This window comes from Sphaerodactylus townsendi, linkage group LG02, assembly GCF_021028975.2.
Source record: "Sphaerodactylus townsendi isolate TG3544 linkage group LG02, MPM_Stown_v2.3, whole genome shotgun sequence".
NCBI lineage: Eukaryota > Metazoa > Chordata > Lepidosauria > Squamata > Sphaerodactylidae > Sphaerodactylus > Sphaerodactylus townsendi.
In genome coordinates, this window is record NC_059426.1 from 126949484 (window position 1) to 126972810 (window position 23327).

Consider the following 23327-nt stretch of genomic DNA (forward strand, 5'->3'; position numbering starts at 1 on the left):
GGGAGGTGGGGTTGATGATGGGAAGGGAGAAGAAGCTGTCAGGCTTGGATGGCCATGGAGGAGCTCGTAGGAGGCTGGATGCCCTTAACCAGGGCTGACGATTCATTTGGGTAGGCAAACCTGCATCTGAGGCCAAGTGGAAGGCCCGACAGCCACAGTAGGCAGGACCCAGGACCCAGGAGGAGGCAACACTCTGGGGAGGGTGTGTGTGTGGCAAAACTTTGGAGGTTTTTAAGCAGAGGCTAGGTGGCCATCTGACAACAATGTTGATTCTGTGAACTTAGGCAGATCATGAGAGGAAGGACAGGAAAGGACAAGTCAGTGATCAGCTTTAATGGCCCTTTCTTACATGCCCAGGGTAATGCAGATTGCCACTTTGGGGACAGGAAACAATTTTTCTCCACGCCAGATTGGCCAGGGATCCTGGAGGGTTTGGCGGTTGTTTTTCTTTGCTATCTTGTGTCACTGGGAGTGTTTGGAAAGGTAGCTATAAATTTCCTACATTGTGCTGGGGGTTGGACTCGATGACTAGAGATTCCTTCCAGCTCTGTGTTTCTATGATTTCTCTGTGGGCTTCAAACTGTCTAACTCATTAATGATTTATTTATCCATGTAGCCCTGTATAACTACAAACAGATTTTTAAAATACCTCAGCATTGCAACAGAATTATGAATAATCAAAAATCCATTTTAATTTAAAACAACAAATGCCAACAACTCACAAATTGAGTAACCATTTTGGGATTATTAGATTTAAAAAACTGCCTTTTTTGTACAGAATTTTAGAACGTATGGAAATATTTAACATTTCCCTCAGTTCTCAAGACTCCTTCTGCCCCGTTGTCATTTCTACAATTGTGTTAGCTTACTATATGTGAAGGCAATTTTTGTGGCAGTAAAAATGAAGCTTGACCCCATCCCACCCTCTGTTCTTTCTTTAACTCTTGTAGTCCAATTGCAAAACATTGATTTCACAAGACTAGATTGCAAAAATGTTGTAATTACTCTCCCCACAGTAATGCACATCGTACAATCTAAACTAAGTGTCAAGAGACCTTGACTTTATGCTGATAAGACTTGCCATACAAAATTTCTGCATTGGTTTTAGAAAAGAATATTAAAAGTGGTCCAACTACATCAAGGAGTGTATAGAACCATGAGCATACATTACTCTCTGTTCCATGCATTCCCCTGCTCTTAGAAACATGGGAGGTAGAGACTAAACATTCTCACCAGCAAAACAAACATCTTTCAATGGAATAAACCTTGCTACAGAACTCAAAAACACCATCTAGTAGCTGCCTTAGAGCTGTGTCCCTTGACATATCCAGTGTACTTAGAAAAGCCCTGATACTAACAAACTGAAGTTCTTATTTGGAGAATCCTTGCATTGCCTTCCAGATCTATCATTGCTAAGGAAGGCACTATGTTTACTTGTTCTGAAGTTTCAAGCATAAGTTTCCAGAGTCTCTGGATAAGAATCTGCCGTGGAGTGCCACATTCCAGATATATAATAACAAATTACTCTTACCTTTTGAAAAGCCATAGATCCAACATTATTTATCCTTGCAGATTGAACTTTAAAAGCACTGGAAAACATCGTTTGCAAGGAAAAGTGGTAGAAGATTCATATCTAACGGGACTAAATACCCCTGATTGGGATTCACGTAAATCGGGGACACTGGCCTTTGTCATCAGTATAAAACAGCAAAAATCCATATTTTTATGTGAGGAATCTGGTTCGTAGTTCGAAGCCATCATTCCGGGATGTTTGCAGATATATACAATTCATGTTGTACAGATTATTTTACAAAAGATATATGTTCTAATGAAATGTGAACACTCCTGAAACTTCATAATATCTATATTTACCATTAGGATTTGTGTGAATTCAGATTTTGATTGTCTTTAGCAAAAAAGTAAACATTAAAAAGCAGCCAAAGGTGGTGAAAATTCCCTCTCACATTCACATCTTGAAAAGAACACTGGGCATGTAGCATTCACAGGGCTAAATTACCCTGTTCCTGTCCAAATCCACTTAGTATTTCCAGAAAGAAGTTCCTAAAATACTCGGTATTCTTTAAGCTCAGGGTCAGCAGGGGGAGGTCTGCTTCCTATACCGCTGAATGAGGGGCACCAGGCACTCTGGAAGGCCAGTCTGGAGCAAAAAGGGGTGATCCAGAAGTTCTTGTGCTGTTGCCCGCTCTAAAGGATCTCGTGTTAGCATCCGTTCCAAGAAGTCCCTTAAAACTGGGGAGGTCTGTGGAAACAGAATGAGTTACATTAAGATTTTCCAAGAATTAAGAAGGGTGTGTGTGTTCAAAAGTAAGAGTTGAACATTTTAAAAATTATCTGAATGGTTGCCACTGGATGAAATTAGGCCAATCTCTTGCACAGGAACACAACTGTTGCCTTTATATGCTACCACATTTCTCAGTGCCACAGACCTGAACCTCACATCAAGTGATGGCATTGTATTTATGATGATTATATTTATAGTTTCTTATGTTTTTAGTTCATGTTCCCAGTAGCCAGCTGAGGTCAGGCTGGGCCAATGCATAGAGTACTGGACTTGAACCCCAGGAGATCTCTGCTGAACTCTCGAGACAACATATTACAGATGCGATCCATCCCATCTTTGTCTACCTGCTTTGAGATCTTTCTAATCCCATTGACTTCAAAACCAAATTTTGGGATCAGTCTTCTGAAAACACTAATAGTACAATCCTAACAAGATTAACCAGGGACATAAGTATAGATTTTAAGGGGGCCACATCCCTGGGGGTGTGGCCACGCCTCCCCAAGCCCCACCCCAGCCACAGTGCTTATAAAAGCAGCTCTCCGAGGCCAGGGACGGCAGACTCTCCTGCCCCACCACGCCGCCCTGCCCCACCGGCTGGGCTCCCAGCCGGCAGCCAGCAGTCCCTTCTGCACTCCCCTCTGGGCAGGGGCGTAGCTAGGGTAAATGGAGACCGGTGCAAAATCTGAGTTTTGCACGCCCCTCCCCCCCATGCGTAACCGCTGTGATGCTGGAATCCAACCCCAAACATCATCACTTTCAATGGTGTTCAAATTAGGGAGCCCAGATTCTTCTTTTAAATCCACCTTAAAGGGAGAATCTGGGGTCCTCAGTTAAAACAAAATTTAAAGTAATGCTGTTTTGGGGTGGATTATCCCCCACCCTGAAACAGCATCACTTTCAATGTTTAAACTGGGGACCTCAGATTCTCCCTTTAAATCCATGCCGAAGGGGGTGCATTTAAAAGGAGAATCTGGGGAAATATGGGGGTTGCCTGCTGTCAGGGGTGCAATTGTTAAGCTAGCAGCACCAAACTTTCAGGGTATCTTTAGGAGATTCTTCTGATTATACCACCCAGGTTTCGTGAAGTTTGGTTCAGGGGGTCCAAAGTTATGTAAACAATGGGGCATGGGGCACCCCCTTTGGGATGTCCATAACTTTGGACCCCCTGAACCAAACCTCACCAAACCTGGGTGGTATAACCAGGAGAGTCTCCTAACAAATCCCTGAAATTATGGTGCGGCTAGCCTAAAAATTGCGCCCCCTGCAGGCCAAAAACAAAAAACACTAAAAAATACAAAAACCCTACAAACGGTGGACTGAACTTTGGACATGTAAGGGGGGGGTTGGAACCCAAGAAGTCCCCCTTACCTACGTCCTTGCAATTAACCCTTCCAAGCCCACTGAAGTTCACATAATACTTGTGCATGCACTTTTTTGTATGTTATATTTTCTGCACTGACCACTAGATGTCAGCACCACTCTGCAGGACTGATACCCCAAATCAGTTCTTATCAGTCTATAGCTTTGAATAGATCTCAGGCAAAATTCATTCCTTAACTAGTTGGGTGTAGAGTCATAAAGGAATTAGTTACCATAAAGGAACAACCCAGAAGTACTGGGGTTTCTTGACCCATTCTATACATTCATTTAGAAAGTGTTGTATACTATGTCTACATTGCTTAAAGTGGTTTTCATCGAACTCCACAAAGTATCCAACCAGACTTTTCAATAACTTCAGAAAAGATTCACAAATGTACACACAAACCCTGTCAAATTCAACCTAAAGCCTTCTTTAAAAGTTGTACTACACATTTTCTTTCCAATTGTTGGGATAGTGAGAAATTCCTCTGTGAAGAACAATACCCTAACAGGCTTACATTAGGAGAGGAAGTCTAGTAAATGTGCAAGTCCTCAGCTTCAAAGGTTTGAACCAGCCTCTGGAGTGGAATCTGGAAACATACTGGAAACCAGTATAGATGTTCAGCAGCTGGACTAATACATTGTACAGGAACGAAGGTTTCAGATGTGTTTTTAAGTGCAGGTCTGTATAGAGCCCATTACAGTAATCTAGCCTTGACGTACAGTAGCATAGATCAGTGTGTCCAGGTTGGTTATCTCCAAGATAATGTGCAACACTCCTCATCCAAATGTAGTTGAAGAAAGAAGTCCAGACCCAAATAAGGTCTCACTTGAATAACTGACCAGAGTCTAAAGATCTCCCTGAAAATGCCAGAAACCCATAGGATTCCTGAATATCTAAAAGAGCTTTGGCTTGGGTCTTCACTTTTGTGGAAAGCAGAGAACAAGACCACCTGGAACCTTCAACAGGTAAGATTTGTATTACTAGCTACTTCACCAGAACCCTGCCTGGAATAAAAAACCAGTAGATCTAGCTTATGTATATTCTCATATGTTGGGGCCCAAAAAAATGGGACGTCGCCATGGTTGCAATGAAGTCATGAACCTGACCAGACAAGATACTTCATCAAAGTCATCTAGAATTATTAGGCTGAGATCACCATGCTGTAGCTGAGCTGGATAATAGATCTAAGAGCTGTATTTAGCTGGACTTCACCATTGCTGCAATCAAAACAAGGCTCCTACACAGAAAGCACCTAAAAACCGGAGAAAATGTTCCACTGAATGTGTGCCTGCAGTGTACATAAAGTGGGGATCTATGGCCACTATGGCTTAAGTTGCCAGCACAGTAAATTGCTGCAAAATAAAATGTAAAACTATTATTGAAAACTTAAGATGTGATTTCATGCATCTTCAAAGTAAATAATTTGTAATTCAAAGTAATAATCTGTAATTACATCTTAAGACCACTTAGCCATTTATTAGATGAAGGAATTCCTTGCAAAGATACTGACCTTATGAGAATTCTTTATTTTGGGAGGAGGGCTGTCTCGAAGCCTCTTCATTGCTTGGACTGGAGAGTCACTGAAATAGGGGGGTTCTCCATCCACCATCTCTATCACCATGATCCCCAAAGACCAGATATCTACCTGTAGGAGCACAACATTGCATAACTGTAGGTGGTCCCCTGGTTCTCGTGTGTTAACGGAATTTCCCAGCAAGAAACACAACAGTAAAAGAAGCAGTAGCTTGGTGTCGTTATGCCATTTAATGCAAACTAGTAGCAGAAGTTAGTGAACATCTTCATTTATGCATATTTAGCAAAGAAGGTCTCTTCCTATACTGATGAGCAATCATCCTTTGACTCAGTTGGAATTGGACTTGGCAACTGAAATATTGGGAAAAAAAGTAGAGCTCTCCCCCCGCCCCAGTCCCAGATTGTGGAACTGGGAAATCCTGTTGTGTTCCTTGGGCAGGAGCATAATGGGGTTTCCAGTCCCACCTGCCTCTGAATCCTGCCCAACTCCCTGCTTTCTTCCCATTCTCTGGCCTGATCTGGGGATAGAAGACTCTCTTCAGGCCAACCTCCCTCCTTAGCGCCTGGAACATCATCAGGCGCCAGGGATCCCGAGCAATGTAGTTTTGTCTGGGGAGACTGTGATGAGCCAACATTTCCTAGGATTTGTGGTGTATGGGATGCTGATGTTCTAGCATGCATTGCTCTGCAGGAGGGAAGTGAGCTCTTCTTTGGCTTGGATGATGCGGGAATGGTGTTTCAGATTATGTCTCAGGAATACAAAATAAGCAAAGTTTTACCATAATTGTCCCGCCCTCCAGATTTCAGCAACCTCACCTTAACTTTCAGAATGACAGCAACAGGGCAGTGAGAGGAAATGTCAGCACTTAATCATCAAGCACTTGAATGCAATCAGTCTTTTTCACACTGTTTAGTTCATTAACTTGCAGGGTTTTAAAAAAAAATCATTGCAGAGTACCCAGTGGCTAATAAGTCTAACATATTCCAATGGTGTTTTATGGCGCAATCCTGAACAGAATTACACCGGAAATCCACTGAGGTCTATGCTTGGGATTGCCCTAATGGTCATATTTGCCTGCAGGAACCCATGGGAAGGTGGGGGATGGGCCTTCACAAATGAATGCTAACAACATTTCTTAAAGACAGTGGATGGTACCCAGCATGAAGGGAACATCATTTATTTTCCATTTTATTTGGGTTACAACTTTCTTTTCTCTGACCAGAATTATCACTTTTGTGAAGGCCCAAGTGAACACACACAGAGACATATACTATTCATGTACCATTGCTGTACCCAAGTTTAGGAAGATTAATCCTTGTTCACAACACAATCCAAAACTGCAATTGCAGAGTTCAGGGAACAGTTCAGTTCTCTGGAAAATTCCTAGAAATCTCTGATGTAATTTATTTAAACAAGAAAATGGCCCCTTTCCACACAAACCTTTAAAAACTTCTTGAGGCAGGAAATAAAACATTTCTTCCATGGCGTTCTGCATTGTTTTTCTCCCTTACGTCCCAAAAATATTTTATTTCCAGCCTGAAAAGAATCCCCTTTTAAAACAATTCTTTGGTTTGAAACATTTTCAAAACATCTTCATTTGCTGTGTGACCTATTTATTACACATTCCATGCTTCTGCTCCTGAATTTCCTCCTCGGTGCCATTTTTTCATGTCACTGAACTCACTCCATTCCCCCTCCCTTTGATCATTTCTGTTTGCTTTTAATTTTTTAGTGGGCAAAATATTTGAAACATCGATTATATGAGCTATAAAGAATTGCAGCAAGAAGCATAGAAGCATCAAATAATAACTCAAAAAAGGGGAAACTTTAATGACCGCCATGAATTGTTTCGAGGGGGTGAGTGTGGACAAATATCATGGTAAAGGAGGGGACTGAAAATATTTTTACAAATGTTTTAGGTGATTTGGGTGGAAAGAGCCAATGATCATCTAGTCCCTACGATCACAGCAAAGTGGTGCTTAGAGTGTTTACCAAAAACTAAAAAAACCAAGGAGGACTCTTAGCAACTCTCATCCTGTTTCATTTAAGAATGGTGTTGCCCCCTCTCCTTTACAGGATATACCTAGAAATGCTGGTGCTCATAGAAAATTAGGAAAGTGTTAATTATTGTTAGCAACATACCAGAAAAAGACAGGCAAATTTCTTCTTTCCATGTGTCATTCTGCAAAGTTATTCTTAGTTCTCAGTTTATGGGTTTGGCCTTAGTTAAAGATGCTTTCATTTTTAGATGATATGATCATAGATTCATAAGTTGGAAGAGACCTCATGGGCCATCAAGTCCAACCCCCTGCAATGCAGGAACACAATCAAAGCACTCCCAACATATGTTCATCCAGCCTCTGTTAAAAAACCTCCAAAGAAGGAGACTCCACAACTCTCTGAGGCAGTGAATTCCACTGTCAAACAGCCCTGATGGTCAGAAAGTTCTTACTAAAGTTTAGGTGGAATCTCTTTTCCTGCACCTTGAATCCATTACTCCATGTCCTAGTCTCTGAGGCAGCAGAAACAAAGCTTGCTCCCTCTTCGACATGGCATCCCTTCAAATATTTAAACATAGCTATCATGTTCCCCCTTAACCTTTGCTTCTCCAGACTAAACATCCCCAGCTCCCTAAGCCTCTCTTTATAGGCTAAGGACTCCAGACCTTTTATAATTTTTGTTGTTCTCCTCTGGACCTGTTCCAGCTTGTTAATATCCTTCTTGAGTTGTGGTGCCCAGAACTGTACACAATATTCCAGGTGAGGTCTAACCAATGTGGAACAGAGAGGTACAATTACATCTCTCAGATCTTGATATTATACTCCTATACAATTACATCTCTCATTCTTGACACCTCACTTCTGATGACAACCAAACTATTTTAGATATTATAAAAATAGGTTATACCCACGTCACTTCTTGAGTGAGGTAGAATTGTAAGGAAGCTGAAATAGTTCTGAAGGTCACATAATTCAATTTTGCTTCCGTAGACAAACATGGCTTCCTCTGTTTGGGCCACATATCTCTTAAATTACAAAAGAATGGCATGAGATATTGACCCATGCCATGCCAAACATACCTATCTAGGCAAACGAATACGGTAAGCAAAGCAGTTTCAGTTTGGTTGCAGCAGAGGTGCCCTCTGTTGATTTGCTGCCTGTTCTGTAGTTCATGATCCATACATACCTCTGTGGTATATGGAGACCTTGAAATAACCTCAGGAGCCATCCAATAAGGTGTTCCTACTAAGGACTTCCTTTTTGGTACATCCTTACTGATTTGAGCACAGAAGCCAAAATCAGAGAGTTTCACCTATGAGAAAGAAGAAAACAGTGATCACTTAACACCCTTTGAAAAGGATAAGAAAATGGAGTCAAGGAAAAAGAATATGATAGAGAACCATATGGAGATGAACCAGAATGCAAGAACCCGAAATGAAAAATGAAGCTAATCTCTCTATTAGCCCAGTTAGCTCAGTACAGTTGACTTTGACTGGCAGCAACTCCCAGACAGACGTCTTTCCTAGTCCTGCTTTTTCAGATTTTTGGTGCTAGAGATTTCATGTGAAAGATGGACTGAGCGATGGTCCCTTCTCTAACTCAAGGGCTCTGGGAAAGAAGAATAGGGAGATAGAAAAGCTGCAGAAATTACCCTTCCATCAAGGGTCAGGAGGATAGAATCACTCTTGATGTCTCTGTGAATCACACCTTGGGAATGCAGGTAGGCAAGCGCCTGCAGCACTGACTCACACACTGTAGCAATTTGCTCTTCATTCAGTCTGAAAGAGAACAGCAAGCAAGCCCAAAACTGTGAGCAGCAGCATTTTCTTTCATAGAACACAAACAAACTTTGAAAGTACTTATGTTTCAGCAGAAAATCAAAGGCAAGTTCCTATTCTGTTTCCCATCACTGAATTTGCTAACCGCTGATAGCGGTTAACTTAAGGGCCCAAATTACATGTTAAAGTAGAAATCCATGTTTAGATATCACAGTGTGCTTTTTTATCCTAGAAAACAGCTGTGGGAAAGATGGAAGCAGGATCAGAGTTGCAGTGCTGGACAAAGAGGTCCTACCTGCACCATTTTCCCCATGGGAACCCCTCCACACCCAACCGCTATTAGCCCTGGCAATGAAACAACACCTGGTTGAGCTGAAAGCGTGGTTCTTGGCTGCTATAACATACACAACATTTAGATCTGAACTGTAGCATTTTTATCCCATCCTACCAACAAAGAAATCAGGTGACATGCACCGTTCTCCTCTCTTCTGCTCACAACAGCCCTGTAACTACTTTAGGCTGAGAAAAAATGACTGGTCCAAAATCACCCAGTGATCTTTACAGCCCAGGACAGATTTGAACCTGGACCTCCCAGGTCCCAGCCTGGCAATCAAACCACTACATAGTGACCACGTCAAAGATTGGCTCACATTACACAGAAGTCAAAAACAGTTTGCTGCTTTGTCCCAGATGGAAGAGGTTAACTTAACCAGATGTGGCGGTGGTGTTTTTTTCTTCTCCCTACCTGATCTGTGACAGAATGTCTGTGAGGGCTCCTCCCTGGAGGAATTCCATCAGCACCCAGAGCTCATCGCCCACCAGATAGCTTTTGTACATCTCTACCACATTGACATGCTGGTAATCTCTCATTATCACCACCTGGGAAGGACAGAGAAAGACAAATAGCTTCTGATGCTCACAGCCAATGGACGCACTTGTGATCAGCATTTGCTATAGACAGCTCTGCTCAAGCTACAGCAATGCAGGGACTGGTGGACATAATCCCAATAACGTCAACAAGCCCCAAACTGGTCACAGGGACTGACCTCGAGAAAGCTGCAAATTAGTGTCTTGCCCAGAAATTTAGATTTCTGTCATTGATCTCCCATATTATGGCCACCAGCCCACATCGCATTTTGTGTGCTCACCCATGTTTTCTTTTCCTTCCACTTTCCCCTTTAGAAAAACCTCTTTTGTCATAAGTGTGTGAAATTAATCTCTTTCCATCACCTCATTAAAAAGGAGCTCTCGTCGCTGCTGCTTGCGCAGGTCCATCATCTTCACGGCCACCTGCCGCCCAGAATGCTTTTCACGAGCAATGCAGACAATGCCAGTCGACCCCTCCCCAATCTTCACATAGTTTTCCAGCATCGTCCTGGGATCACCTTGGTCCACCACCATCCTCAGGGCAGCTTTGAACTGCTCGTGAGTCACGACAGCTGGGTCCTCATTGTCTGGCTGTGCTTTAGAATCCAAAGGAAGGTGAAGGTTGCTGGAGCTGGTTTGCGCGTGTCTGTTCCGGGGGGAACCTGCTGGCGAAGGTCTGCCTGGGGGCAAAGCTGTTGTCTTCTCAGCTGCTGGAGATTTCTGAGGGGTGCCAGCTTCTGAAATCCTGGCATAATCAGGCACTGGCTGGTCAGAGGGAAGGGACTGGGCTTTGGCTGCTGGGCTGTGGGGTGAACCCCAGTGCTGTGGTGGCCTGAAGAAGGGATTAGCCTGAAGAAGAATCAGGGGGGGGGGGGAAGAGTGTTATCAAATTACAGAGGAATGGAGGGCAGGCAACCAGTATCAAAATTTGGCCTCAAGACTCACAGAGCTAATGCACTGTAGTTGTTGTATTCAGCTTGGGTCGGTCAAATCTGGTTTCAGGTATTTGCTGTGGAATGATGTGGGGACCTTGGTGGAGCTGGCATCTCAAAGGCCCAAACTAGATGTGACATGTTCCCATAGTCTTATTGTTGGATGCCACATGCAGACCTGCTCCACAGGGCAAATAATGCCCTCGGGGCTGTTTTGAGTCAGGAAAACAATGCAGGGAAAGGCTGAAACCCCCTCCCCACAAACTGTGATCCTGATCTAAATGAGGCCTCTGTATTTCTTGGGGAGTTAATGCCATTTGACATCTAGTTTGGCCCTGAACTACTGTTGTCTGTCTCCAAAACTAGAACTATGACCAATCCCACAAGCCTGCTGCCAGGATGAAGTACACTGCATAGTCTTGCCTGAATCTTTTATGAGAACATAAAACCAACACTGGCTAGAAAGCACTCTTGATTTAAGGATGGCTCTCTTCCATTTCCCCTCACGCATTAATGACATTCATATGCGCTAAAAAGGCTCAAGGGAGCTTTCAAAGCTAATTCTGAAAATTGTTTAGGAAAGCATCAGGAGTAACATGGATCCTGCACCGTCACTGTATAAATAATAGATTGACACATGGCTGGGTATGGGGGTAAGGAAAATGTTCCCTTTCTTTAAATAAGAAAAATAAACCTTACATTAGGGGTGTCAAACATGGGGTCTAGAGGCTCAATCCAGCCCCTTGAGTGTGCTTATCAGGCCCACAACTCAGCTCAAACAACCCCCAGTCACTCCCAATCAGGCCTGGTGAGCCACCCCCCTCCCCCATGCCAGTCTAAGTTGGTGAGTCCACTGCAGGCTCACTAGGTCAGGCAGCCACCACCACCAACCCCACATCCCCACGCTCCCAATCTGGCCTGGTGAGCCATCCCCCCTCAGTGCCAATCTAGGCTGCCAAGCCTGCTGTTGGTTTGCCAGCTGAGGTACCATCCCCCCCCCCCCATGCACTCCCAGGATCTGGCCTGACCAGGTCATATTTGTGTCTGGCCCTCATAACAAATATGTTCAACACTCTTCCTTAAGAGTATCAGACTAAGATATGGGAGACCCAAGTTCACAGTGTGACATGGCAGTTTGTTTGGTGACCTTGGACTATTACACACTCTTAGCCTACCCAATATCACAGAGTTGATGTGAGGATAAAATGTTGAGAAGATACTAGCTGCTTTGAGTCCCCTCTGGGGAGAAAAGTGGGGTATAAATGAAGTGTTTTTTTTAAAAAAAATGACAGGGTATTGCTATGGGGCAAGAGCAAGCCAGTCCTGAACTTCCTTTTTAAAGATCAGTAAGAGCATTCGTGAGATATCACATGTTTGCACCTTTGACCAATCTATATTTCAATTATTTTAATTTATATTTCAATTATTTTAAGAGAGGCATGGGGTGAGACAGTAGGTATCAAATCCTTATAGTGTAGATAGATATCTCTTCCAGCACAGTTTGTAGCACAATCATGGAAGGCTTGAGAATTTTAAGAATTGCCATGGTAGCTCTAAAACCCCACGAGAAAAAAAAAGTGGGTTTGGCAGCAATGGAAACAAAAAGGGAGGATGGACATTGCCTCCTCTCTGCAGATGTACCATCTATGAGGCACGAATGCTATGTTTGAAAATACCCTGAGTTCATTATGAGTAGTAGCTCCATTTTATTTGTTCCAGTTAGTTTCACACATCTATTATCTCCATGGCAACAACCTATCATATGCTATTTAACAAAATGCCATCAGATCTTGGAGAAAGACACTGCAAAAGAGCTAACAAGTCAAGATAATATATAAATCAAGGCTACTGTGTGGGGAGGGAGGGGGAAAAGAGCTAAACACATTTTAAACTGTTTCTTTTTTTAATAAATAGACATTAACAAAACAGAAAAAAGAAACCGAAATCCAATCATAATTACAGTTAGGTCCAGAGACTAAGAGACATTTTCACAATTTTCTTGACCTTAAGCATCACCCCCACCCATCAGCTGCTGGTTTGTTTTTCCCTGTAGATCAAAGGGCCTTTCCCCACTTACCTTAAGCCCCACGCTACTCTCCTCAAGTAGCGTGGGGTCCCCCTGCACTCCCCACGACAGGGGTGGCGACAGCGCAGCCACCCCAACGCTGCTGCTGTCGTGCCCCCTCAGCGCGTGGCATCCCTGGCGCTGGAGAAAACGGCGCCTTTTGATGCCCCCGTGCAGACCGTGGGATTAGGTAGGGATGCTGAAGACATAGCACGCCAGGAGATACGTGGCGCTGAGAGCAGTGCTCTTATAGGAAGTCCCGAGGGAATTGGAAGTGGGGAAACGCCCAAAGAAGAGCTCTTGAGGACTAAATAAGCTGGACTAAATGGCATGTATGGGGAGCAAGAGTTAAGTCCACAGTGCCTCAGCCCAAGCTGAGAAGAGGGCTCCAGCTATTTACCATTAAATGATGCCCCAGCCTTTTATCTAGTCTCTTCTGGGATTAGATGAAAATAGCTGCTTGCTTGTTTTATACAAAAGGGTGCTTTAATTTTTCTGTGAAATATGCTAAAGCCTTTCATTCTCTGGAGACTGTGTACCTATGCTTTCTGAAGTAAAGTGGATGATGATCAGAGACAGTGCCTTCTCTGTGATGGCACCTCAACCGTAGAATACGGTTCCACTGTCACCTGCCTGGTGCCTAGCCAGTTGAATTTGAGGTGCCACACTGAAGTGTTTCAGTCCAGCTAACTTTCGGGCTTAGCTAGTGTTCTTTTTAATGCTCCCCCTCTCTCAAATTTTTACATCTTGGTATTTTTAATTCTTTTTGTTTTCCTTATGGTTCTTTCATGATGTTATGGTTTCTTTGTTATCCAAATTGTTCTATATCAGTGTAATGGTGCCATCCATTGACTTCAATTGTTCTACAAGGGTAACATTTTGATTAGGATGGCACTGTGATTCACTTGGGAAACCTTTGCAGATTAAAAGTGGAGGTATAAATTTTTAAATACTTCCTCTATCTAGTAGTGAAGCACTAGTGCCAAATATGAAAGCAACAAAGTCAGGGCATGCATAGACAAGACTGTTGTTTGCACAAACTTGGGAGACACCTCAGGTATGCAGAAAATCTAATTTTGTGCATTAATAAAAGGGGAAAATGCTCTGTCTGTTGAGATCTCAGGGTCAAACTACACGTTCTAATTTTTAAACAGTTGGGTCAGACACCCTTGACCCAACTCGGGTTTTCTGCAGCCACACAGCTGCTGCATGAAATGGCTGCTAAAAAATAACGCAGAGTCCATTTAGGTGCGGAATGTCACTATAGCCCTCCTACTGATGTGGAGCATTTTGTGCATGTGGAGCAGCAAAAATGGGGAAATGGCTCACTCTCAAGGCTCTTTCAGTGCAGGTATTGGCTGGGTGGGGTGAAGAGCCCTTTCTTCCCCCTGCAGGAACATTATGTGTCCAGTTGGGTCTCCCTTGTTTTTTAAAGGCACACTACACAGCTGCTGTGTGACTGTGATAGGGTTGCCAACCTCTGGGTGGTGCCTGGGTGGTGCCTGGGTGGTGAATTACAGTTAATCTCCAGAAAACAGAGGCCAGTGCTCCTGGGAAAATGGTTGCTTCAGAAGATAGTTTCTATCATAGAAATTCTCTACTCTACTGAGGTTCCTTCCAAGTGCCTGCCCAACAGTCTAGTTGGGCTCTTTGTATGTTTCAGGAGAGAAGCATAGGCTTCTACTCCATTGAAAATCTCTGCTGATGGGAGTCTGCTGTCATCAGAGTGGAACTTCCTTCTGACGCAGCCCAAAATGTCTCCTGAAAGGATGGAGCCCTCCCCCCCTCCCACAACAGTTAGAGGCAATAATAGATCTACTTTGTGGGAGGACTCAAAATTGTGAAAATCCTACCTCCCCCCTTTGCATAAATTTTCCACTATATCCAACCCAGTGTTTAACAGTAGAAAGTTAGGGGGGGGGGGGGAGGGAGGAGTAGAATTGCCAACTCATCTAACTCTTAAGAATAAATCCCTTATGGACCCCTAGCAGGTTTCAATGACATCAAAACAAGAACATTGCTGTTTGTGTCTTTTAAAGACAGAAGAATGGCATATAAATTGCCTTAGGCTGTTTTCCCACTTTTGAAGTCCCCCGCGCTATATCCAGGAGCGCTGCGGCGCTCTGTACCCTGCTGTTGACTTCGCACTGCTCCCCGGCTCTCTTCCACTTGCACCATGAGGTCTTCGGCAATGTCTTCTACGAATCCCCCCCCCCCACTCACTTTCACTAATTTAGTCTGCACAAAACAGGTGCTGGGAATTGGTGCCCTCGCCCCCCCCCCCTAAAATCCCTGCATGTGCAAAGGAATTCCAGTACTCCAACCCCCTCCCCGCTTCTAAACTCCTTGTGTGTGCAAGGGAATCACTGCCCTCCTGTTCCCAGCACCTTCACACATCATTTCTCTGCAAGGTTTCTCACATTTTTGCAAGATTTCTCCCTCTGTGTTTTTAATTCCACTGCAAGGGCGGGGAGGCGCCCATTCGTTGGAGGAGTGGGCCAGAGTGGTGAGGCAGGGAAAATGGCCTCGTTCTGCTGCCAAGAAGGTTTCTCAGCAGCGGAAGCCACTGGAGCAACTGAGGGGCATTCCAAAAAGTCCCCAACCTCTTTGGTTCTGGAAAGTCCCATAGCAAAGCCACTACAGTGTGCCACACATGCTGCAGTGTCAGGTGCTGTGGGGGACTCCCCATTGCGCCAGGGCATTCCCCGTGCCAACAACGGGGCACTTTTAACGTGCAAAATCAGCCTTACTGAAGAACTGGGGTAGACCTCAACAGTTGGTAAGCCTAGATTTCTAGTTTTGTTTTTGGGCAACTGAGTCACTTCAGCCCATTCATGTGATGCCCTCATTTTCTATAAGCAAACATCTGTAATTTCTCAGCATTTTTCCTGATGATCAAAGCAAGTTAAGTTCATACCCTAATTGTGCAAGCTGCAAACAAGGGCCAGGACCTTTTTGGTCCTGGCACCTGGTGGAATATGCTGCCATCTGAGATCAAGGGCCCTGTGGGACTTGAACAGTTTCTGCAGGGCCTGTAAAACAAAGCTATTATGCCGGGCTTTCCCGGATGGCCAGCTGGGTTAATATCTTTTCCTGGCCTTTTGGGGTGGGATCTATTAAAATGTGTAAATCGTCACCTGGACTTAGGTTTTAAGTATTTTTTAAACTGTTTTAACTATTCATTATTATTTTATTGTGTTATTATGGTGTTGCTGCTGCCCTGAAAGGGAAGGGCGGGATATACATTTAAAAATAAGTAAGTAAATAAATAAAATAATGGCACCCCAAGATCAGAGCTTGTCTTCTGTTTCAACTAAAATTTTCCAGGTCATGGCAGCACAAAGTAAGTTTTGTGTGCATTTGCCACTCCCATGTTACACTTCCCATAAGTAAACTGCACTTATGAACACTGTTTTTGTACAAAGTAAGCTGCCATCAGAGTCAGACTGGATTTGTTGGGTATTCAGCATTCCATGAACTCCAGTGGCTTCTTCTCAAACAAGGCCTGCAAAATCATTGCTTGTTTGAAGATGCAACTTGAATTTTTGTTTTTCTCATTGTTTTTATGCTGTAAAATGGACAATATTTTTGTCCATTTGTGTAAGCACAGCTGAAAGCAGATTGCTACCTTAAGAATCCAGTTGAAGCTACAGTGAAAGATTTAAGTAAGAAAAAATACAATTACGCAAATGGGAGCACTGGCTATAGTGACCAAGCAGGCTTGGGAAAATGTCCAGAGAATTTCAATAAGTATAAGTGATTCTAATGTTATTGGCACAGTGACTCGTAGAATTATGGAATTATACTGGCATAATATTGATCTGGATCCATTACCAAAGGAATCCAAATTCTCTCCTCTAGAGCTTAGGGTGTCACCCGCATAACTACTGAACTGGCCCTGCCTGAAAGCTGGCATGACTGGAGGATATATTTGTAGTTTACAGTCTGCCTTTCAAAGAGAGTTTAGGGAACCCTAAAAGATTGCTGGTTTGCTACAACTGTATTTAACATAGTTAATGTTTACATACTGGTGTAAGATGAATGATGTATAAATTATAAGTTAGGGATGCCAGCCTCCAGGTGGGACCTGGAGATCCTCTGGAATTACAGCTTCTCCAGACTACAGAGATCCATTCCCCAGGCAAAAAATGCATGCTTTGGAGGGTGGACTTGTACCCCACTGAGGTACCTGCTCTTCCCAGGCTCCATCCCCAAGTCTCCAGGAGTTCCCCAACCTGGACCTAGAAACCCTACCTCACTATTCCCAGAAGTGGCCTCGGGAAACATGGTAACCCAGAGAAAACAGTAATGGCACTAAACATATGTACAGCACAAAGCTGCTCTTGGGTAGTCAAGGACAGAGAGCTTAAACTAGCGACCGACGGGTTAGAAAATTCAGCTACTATAAGCTTCTAGGGTGTATTGAGACCATTGCATTTTTAAATTCTGGATGGCTTTATTGCATCTCCTGTTAAAACACTGAAAGTGGGAAGCTCATAACTTATAGCAAGTTCTAGTTTAGAAAGTTGCTAAGAAAGTTTTTTCTCCATTTCCTGATGTAGAATTTGAGGGTCCCAGTGTGGTCCCCTTTGTCTATACACATCAAACTATCTTCAATAAGCTTAAAAAAAAGTTTTGTCCTTGCAAGAATTATACATTCAGTCTGCATAGCATATCACTGGTAGGAGGCATACACAATTGCAAGTAATTGCCTGTCAGAAATTATTTCCCTGTCTTCTACCTGCACCTCCCTTCCATTCCAGTTCAGACACGCTTCTGGCAGGTTTCAGAACCATCTCCTTGTTTTACTAACTCATTTTATGTAACCCAGAGCATAGGAAAAAGGCCCCCACTGTGCTTGCCAAGGCCTGACTTGGAAACTGTTCTATCAAATATCCAGCACATTCCCAATACTGGGCTTTCTACAAGCATGAATGAAAGCACATGCCCAGATACACTCACATGTTTCATGGAGCAGCAATAGCGTAGTGGTTAAGAGCAGGTGTACTCTAATCTGGAGGAACCAGATTCCCTGCTCTGCTGCCTGAGATGTGGAGGCTTATCTGGGCAATTCAGATTAGCCTGTACACTCCTACACACGCCAGCTGGGTGACCTTGAGCTAGTCACAGTACTTCTGAGCTCTCTCAGCCCCACCTACCTCACAGGGTGTTTGTTTTGAGGGGGGAAGGGAAAGGAATTTGTAAGCCCCTTTGAGTCTCCTACAGGAGAGAAAGGGGGGATATAAATCCAAACTCCTCCTACTCCTACTCCTTCTTCTTCTTCTTCTGCTTCTGCTTCTGCTTCTGCTGCTTCTTCTGCTTCTTCTGCTGCATGGGAGTGATTCTACATTGCGCTCCCATTACAGAGACATCCTCTGCAGGGAGTGGATTCTTCTTTCCTCCCTGTATTCTTATACCTGCCATTTCCTCCCCACCGCCAGCACTATTTTGGCTTTTTTTAAAAAGAGAAATTGGTACTAATAACTGTAGTGTTATGGCATAGTGTGTGTGTGTGGGTGTGTGTGTATAAAAATGCAGTCAAGTCATAGCTGATTTATGGAGACCCCATGAAGGGGCTTTCAAGGCACGTAAGAAGCAGAGGTGGTTCGCCACTGCCTTCCTCTGCAGAGTTCTTTTTGATGGCCTCCCTTCCACTGGCTAACCCGAATTAGCTTCCGAGATCAGGCTACACCATGCTGGCCTCCCTCCCTACAGTGATATGCACCCACTATGATTAAAAAACAAACAGCAAAAAGCCTACTGGTGGCCAACACTGCATGTGGCCACAGAGGTCCAAAAATCTACACCTTTCCATCCACATTGATATTAAACCACTTCAGCATCTACCTAAATGGTTTTTGTGACATGTAGAACATAGCAGGAGAAAACTGAGAAAGGGGACAACTGCACAACTCCAATGCTGGGGGGTGGGGTGGAATGAGTGGAACAAAACCTCCAGGCAGAAGTATCTGTAGGAAGGACTCACTGCCCACTGGGACCCTGGCTGCTGTACATTCCCCTGTTCCCAAATATGCAAGTGACCATTTCCTTCCTTTCCCCCTCCTCAGAACTGCACTTTGCTGGAGGCGGGGGTGGGGGTGGGGAGGAGGATCAAAGCATCACCTGGGATTAGGGTTGCCAACTCCAAACTGGGAAATTTTGAGGGATTTGGAGGCCGAGCCAGGGAGGGCATAATTGGGGAGGGGAGAGAGCTCAGTGGGGATGTGATGCCATAGAGTCCAGCCTCCAAAACAGATGCTTTCTCCATGAGGAACTGATCTGGCTATGTAGAGATCATTAGCATTCCAAGAAATCTCCAGGGCCCTATTTGGAGGCTGGCAACCATAGCTGGGAAGAATCACAATGGTTTTTTTTTGTATCAGGTTGTCTAATGTACAGTGCTTTTTGGATTTTAAAAGGTGCCAGTACTTGTATATAAGTTCCCCACTAGGCTGTTCCTGAGGATCCACTGTCTCTTTTTCTGGCTGGGTGGGGCACAAGGATCAGCCCTTAAGAGACCCCCCCCTTCCCAGTATTGGTGAGTACCATCACAAAAAAAGAGCTGTGTTTATTTATAATGCATACTGTTCTGCTTTTTTCTTACAGAAGCAGAACAAGCTACCAGCAGAGCCTCAGGGTGCTTTGTGGATGCCCATGCCGGGGTTGTGTGTGTGTGTGTGTGTGTGTGTGTGTGTGTGTGAGAGAGAGAGAGAGAGAGAGAGAGAGAGAGAGAGAGAGAGGATTTTGCTGCAATCTGGGTCAACTTGACATAGGCTGCAGCCTAACCTGCTCGCCATCTGCTCTTCCTGCATTCTCACAGGCTGTCATCCTATTGCATTAAGGAACAAGGTCTGACTCAGCTGGGACTTCACACATTTCCAAGGGAGCTTACTCCTCTTTCCTGGCCCGGACCAAGCCTGGTTAGTCACATTAGCAGCAGCCAGCTGACACTGCAGGAGTCCAGCACAGCTAGTTCCCAAGCAATCTGCTGTGCTAAAGGTTGGTTTGTGTTTTAATAATGGATGCCTAAAAGCACAACCTAAAATCAAGTTGAGGAAGGGACAGGGAGGAGACTGTTCTAAAATCATGCAAACGTTTGTTAACAGGACCATTTTTCACTAGAGCAGGGTAAACAGCTTTGAGAATTCAGAAAATGGTGTTTATTACTTGCTTACTTGTTGCACCCTTCCGCAAAGCATAGGGCAGGCAGCAGCTTTGGGGTGGTTGCCCCTATGGGAGCAGCCAAAGCAGCAGCACTTACTGCAGAAGGATACTGATCTGAGAAGGATGCCATACTGTCCCCATTCTTGTGGAAGTCTGCCATGTAGCAGCGGCAGAGAAGTTTTAACTTAAGGCAAAGAATTCCCAAAGTTTGGTGAGGCAGAACTTCCCTTTGCAGAATCCCTGCTGATTTTCCTTCAGTGGGTTTTGTTCCTCTGTGTGCCCAATAATTCTGTCTTTGATTACAGTTTCTGCTGACTTGCCTGGGACAGACATTTGACTGAATTTCCTGGCCTATAATTTCCTGGTTCTCCTCTGGACCCCTTCTAAAAGTGGTGAAATATTTCCAGTCTTCTGGTACAGCGACTGAATTTAGTGCTAGCTTAAGTGTACAGGTCAACAGATCAACTATCTCCCATTGGAGTGATCTTAGAACTTTCAGGTGTATGCTGTCAGGACATGAAGACATATCAGTTTTTAATTTCCTCAGTATGTCTAGAACGTCATCTCTTGTCACCTCAATTTGACTCAATTCTTTAGATTTCCTTCCTGAAAATAGTGGCATGCCCCCCTATACTTTTCACAGTGAACACAGAAGAAAAAAAAATCCAGCTTTTGTGCCATCTCATCTTGCTTTAGCAATCCCTTTAATCCTTTGTTATCCAGAGGTCCAACAGCTTCTCTGGCTGTTTCCTTGCTCTGGATATATTTAAAGAACAGTTTATTGTTTGCCTTGATGCTTTTAGCAACCAGTTCCTCAGATTCTCTTTTTGCATGACTAATGATTGAGTTGTATTTCTTTTGCCAGATCCTGTGGTCCCTTCTGTTCACTTCCTTGGGACAGACCTTCCACTTTTTATATGAACCCCTTTATTTTTTATAACCTCTTTGACTTGCATTGGTAACGACACAAGCATTCTTTTAGGTTTGGCAATCCCTTTCCTAAGCTGTGGGATGCCTCCATTCTGGCCATCAATAAGCATGGTTTCAAATAGCTTCCAAGCATCTTCTACAGAATTTCCCTTTCAGCTTTCTTTTAACTATTCTCTCTTTTTTAAGTTCTCTCTTTTGAAATCAAATGTTGATTTCAGCTGGGATGGGTAAATAAATACAGGATACTTTCAGTAATCTGTAACATTTGCTGAGGAGGACTTGGGCAGTGTTCCTTGGTGTAAAGATATGGCTTTTAGTACCCTCATGTTCCTGTTTTCATGGGTGAAATGTTGGACAATAGTTAGTTAGACCAATCCTGTCCCATCAGCCAGTTTGACCCTGCAAGTCTCTCTACCCCACATTACTGATAACCAGTAAGTATTTTCCCCAAATACAAACTTGCTGAGATAACATACCCTGTTCTATCCTGAGCTACTTTAAAAGAGGCCAGGGAAAGAGGGTGGGACACATTCAGAAATACATTCTATGCTTTTGCATTTGAGTCTTCACCAACATGGGAATTAAGGTTATTGGTTTATACTTGGTGGCATCTTTACATGTTCCCTGCTATTGTATGCATATCCTTCAATATTTCATAGCTATAAATTGGGAAATTCATGCACATGAATAGGTGGGGCTAACTAAGAGAGCAAAATCTGGTGAAGAATATTGGGGCCAGCACAATCAAAGTTCAAATGAGGATGCCTTGGGGAAAAAAGCTGTGTGAAATTCCTTACCAAGATGCCTTTTTTAAGGTCCTGAAGACATCTTATTTGTGCTGTGCAGAATGGACCCATGCCAGGCACAGATCTAAGAGGCAAGAGACTGGTTTCAATGCAGTCAGAATTCTGTCAGCATCGGCCCAGGAGAGTGAGCAAAAGAGGTTCACCAGAGGACCTGAAGTGGACCAATCGGCCTCCAGTTCATTCACTGTATCAACACTGGCAGGGAGGTCTTGGCAGAGCAACAAGACTTTATCCATAAAATAGCTTGCAAAAGCTTCATAGGTAATTGCCAAATCACTAGCATTTTGGGATCCCTCAGAGGAAAGTGAGTGACCTAATTACTTAGCTGGTGTATTTACGGTAATTAACTGTTTCATGTTTTATTGTGGGCTGCATTAATTTTTTGGTTGTACACCATTCTAAGCCCTGTGGGGAATTGGGTGAGATAAAAATGCAATGAATGAATGAATGGATGGATGGATGGATGGATGGATGGATGGATGGATGGATGGATGGATGGATGGATGGATGGATGGATGGATGGATGGATGGATGGATGGATGGATGGATGGATGGATGGATGGATGAATGAATGAATGAATGAATGAATGAATGAATGAATGAATGAATGAATGAATGAATGAATGAATTGGCCGTGAGCTAGGGGATGCAATAAAGGCTTTCTTCTTAGTGGCCTTCATTGCCACCTCTTAGGATTTCATAAATGTCCTACAAAATGCTTTTGCAGCTTTGTCACAAGTTCACCACCAAACTCGCTCTAGTCATTTAAGCTCCCACTTCTTCATCCATAGCTTCATGGTATACCAAGGGGCTAAGTTGACATGGGGACAAAGAGGATGTTGGGAAGCGATCTCTTCGATGGCTTCAAAAAGATGGTTATGCCAGCCATTTACCAGAACATCTAATGAGTCTCGTCAGCTCTGTCCCTGGCCTCTCTTTCAAGTGAAACCAGGGCTCTGTGAGACCAAGCCCAATTCTGCAGGGCCTGGATGTTCTGCCAGGCAGTGATAGTTACATCAAATCTGGCCTCCCTATTCCTACCCTTGTCTTTATTTTGTCAGTTGCTTTGCTATTTTTTTATTTTGCCTTCCCTTCCCCTTTTCTCCATCCCCTTCCTGACTGGTATTCCCATCACTGTATTAAATTGTTAAGGGCGCCAACTGGAATTTTAGAACTGTTATATCAATGTTAACAAGGTTTTAATTACAGTATATATTTTAAATTTGAGTGTATAAACTTAATGTTAGCCACCCGGCGCCTGACTATAGTTCAGGAAAGGGCATTATAAAAATATAATTAAAAAATTAAATTATTATCATGTTATATATTTTTCTACTAGGATGCTTCTTAGCCAATGAGAGATGCTATCTTGGCATTTGTAATAGCATTAGTGGTTACTGGAAATTCCTGTAAATTGAGTGCTCTTGAGCTGGACTCACTTAATTGGGAGGAGAGATCAAACTAGGAAGGCAATTTAAGTAATTGATTTTTTACAAGCAGATTGAAAAAATTAAGACTGTGTGACATTCCACAGTTTAATAGGCTTCAGCTTCTGGAGGACATCAAGAAAGGCAAGGAGTTCCAAA

The 23327-nt window shown here is 43.6% G+C and overlaps 1 protein-coding gene across 6 annotated transcripts in view; it reads right to left on the reverse strand.

Annotated features, from left to right (window-relative positions):
- Positions 1-667: 667 nt before the first annotated feature.
- Positions 668-23327, reverse strand: part of PAK6 (p21 (RAC1) activated kinase 6) — a 59315-nt gene continuing 36655 nt past the window's right edge. For 5 of the 6 annotated variants that reach the window (XM_048486640.1, XM_048486637.1, XM_048486636.1 and 2 more), the window contains 6 exons: positions 10208-10693; positions 9723-9856; positions 8851-8977; positions 8386-8511; positions 5176-5310; positions 668-2260 (listed from right to left, as the gene is read on the reverse strand). In XM_048486640.1, the coding sequence (XP_048342597.1) occupies positions 2093-2260; positions 5176-5310; positions 8386-8511; positions 8851-8977; positions 9723-9856; positions 10208-10693 (1176 nt within the window). In that variant the 3' untranslated portion in view covers positions 668-2092. The remainder of the gene's footprint in view (positions 2261-5175; positions 5311-8385; positions 8512-8850; positions 8978-9722; positions 9857-10207; positions 10694-23327) is intronic. The other variant, XR_007243674.1, reaches the window with a different exon arrangement.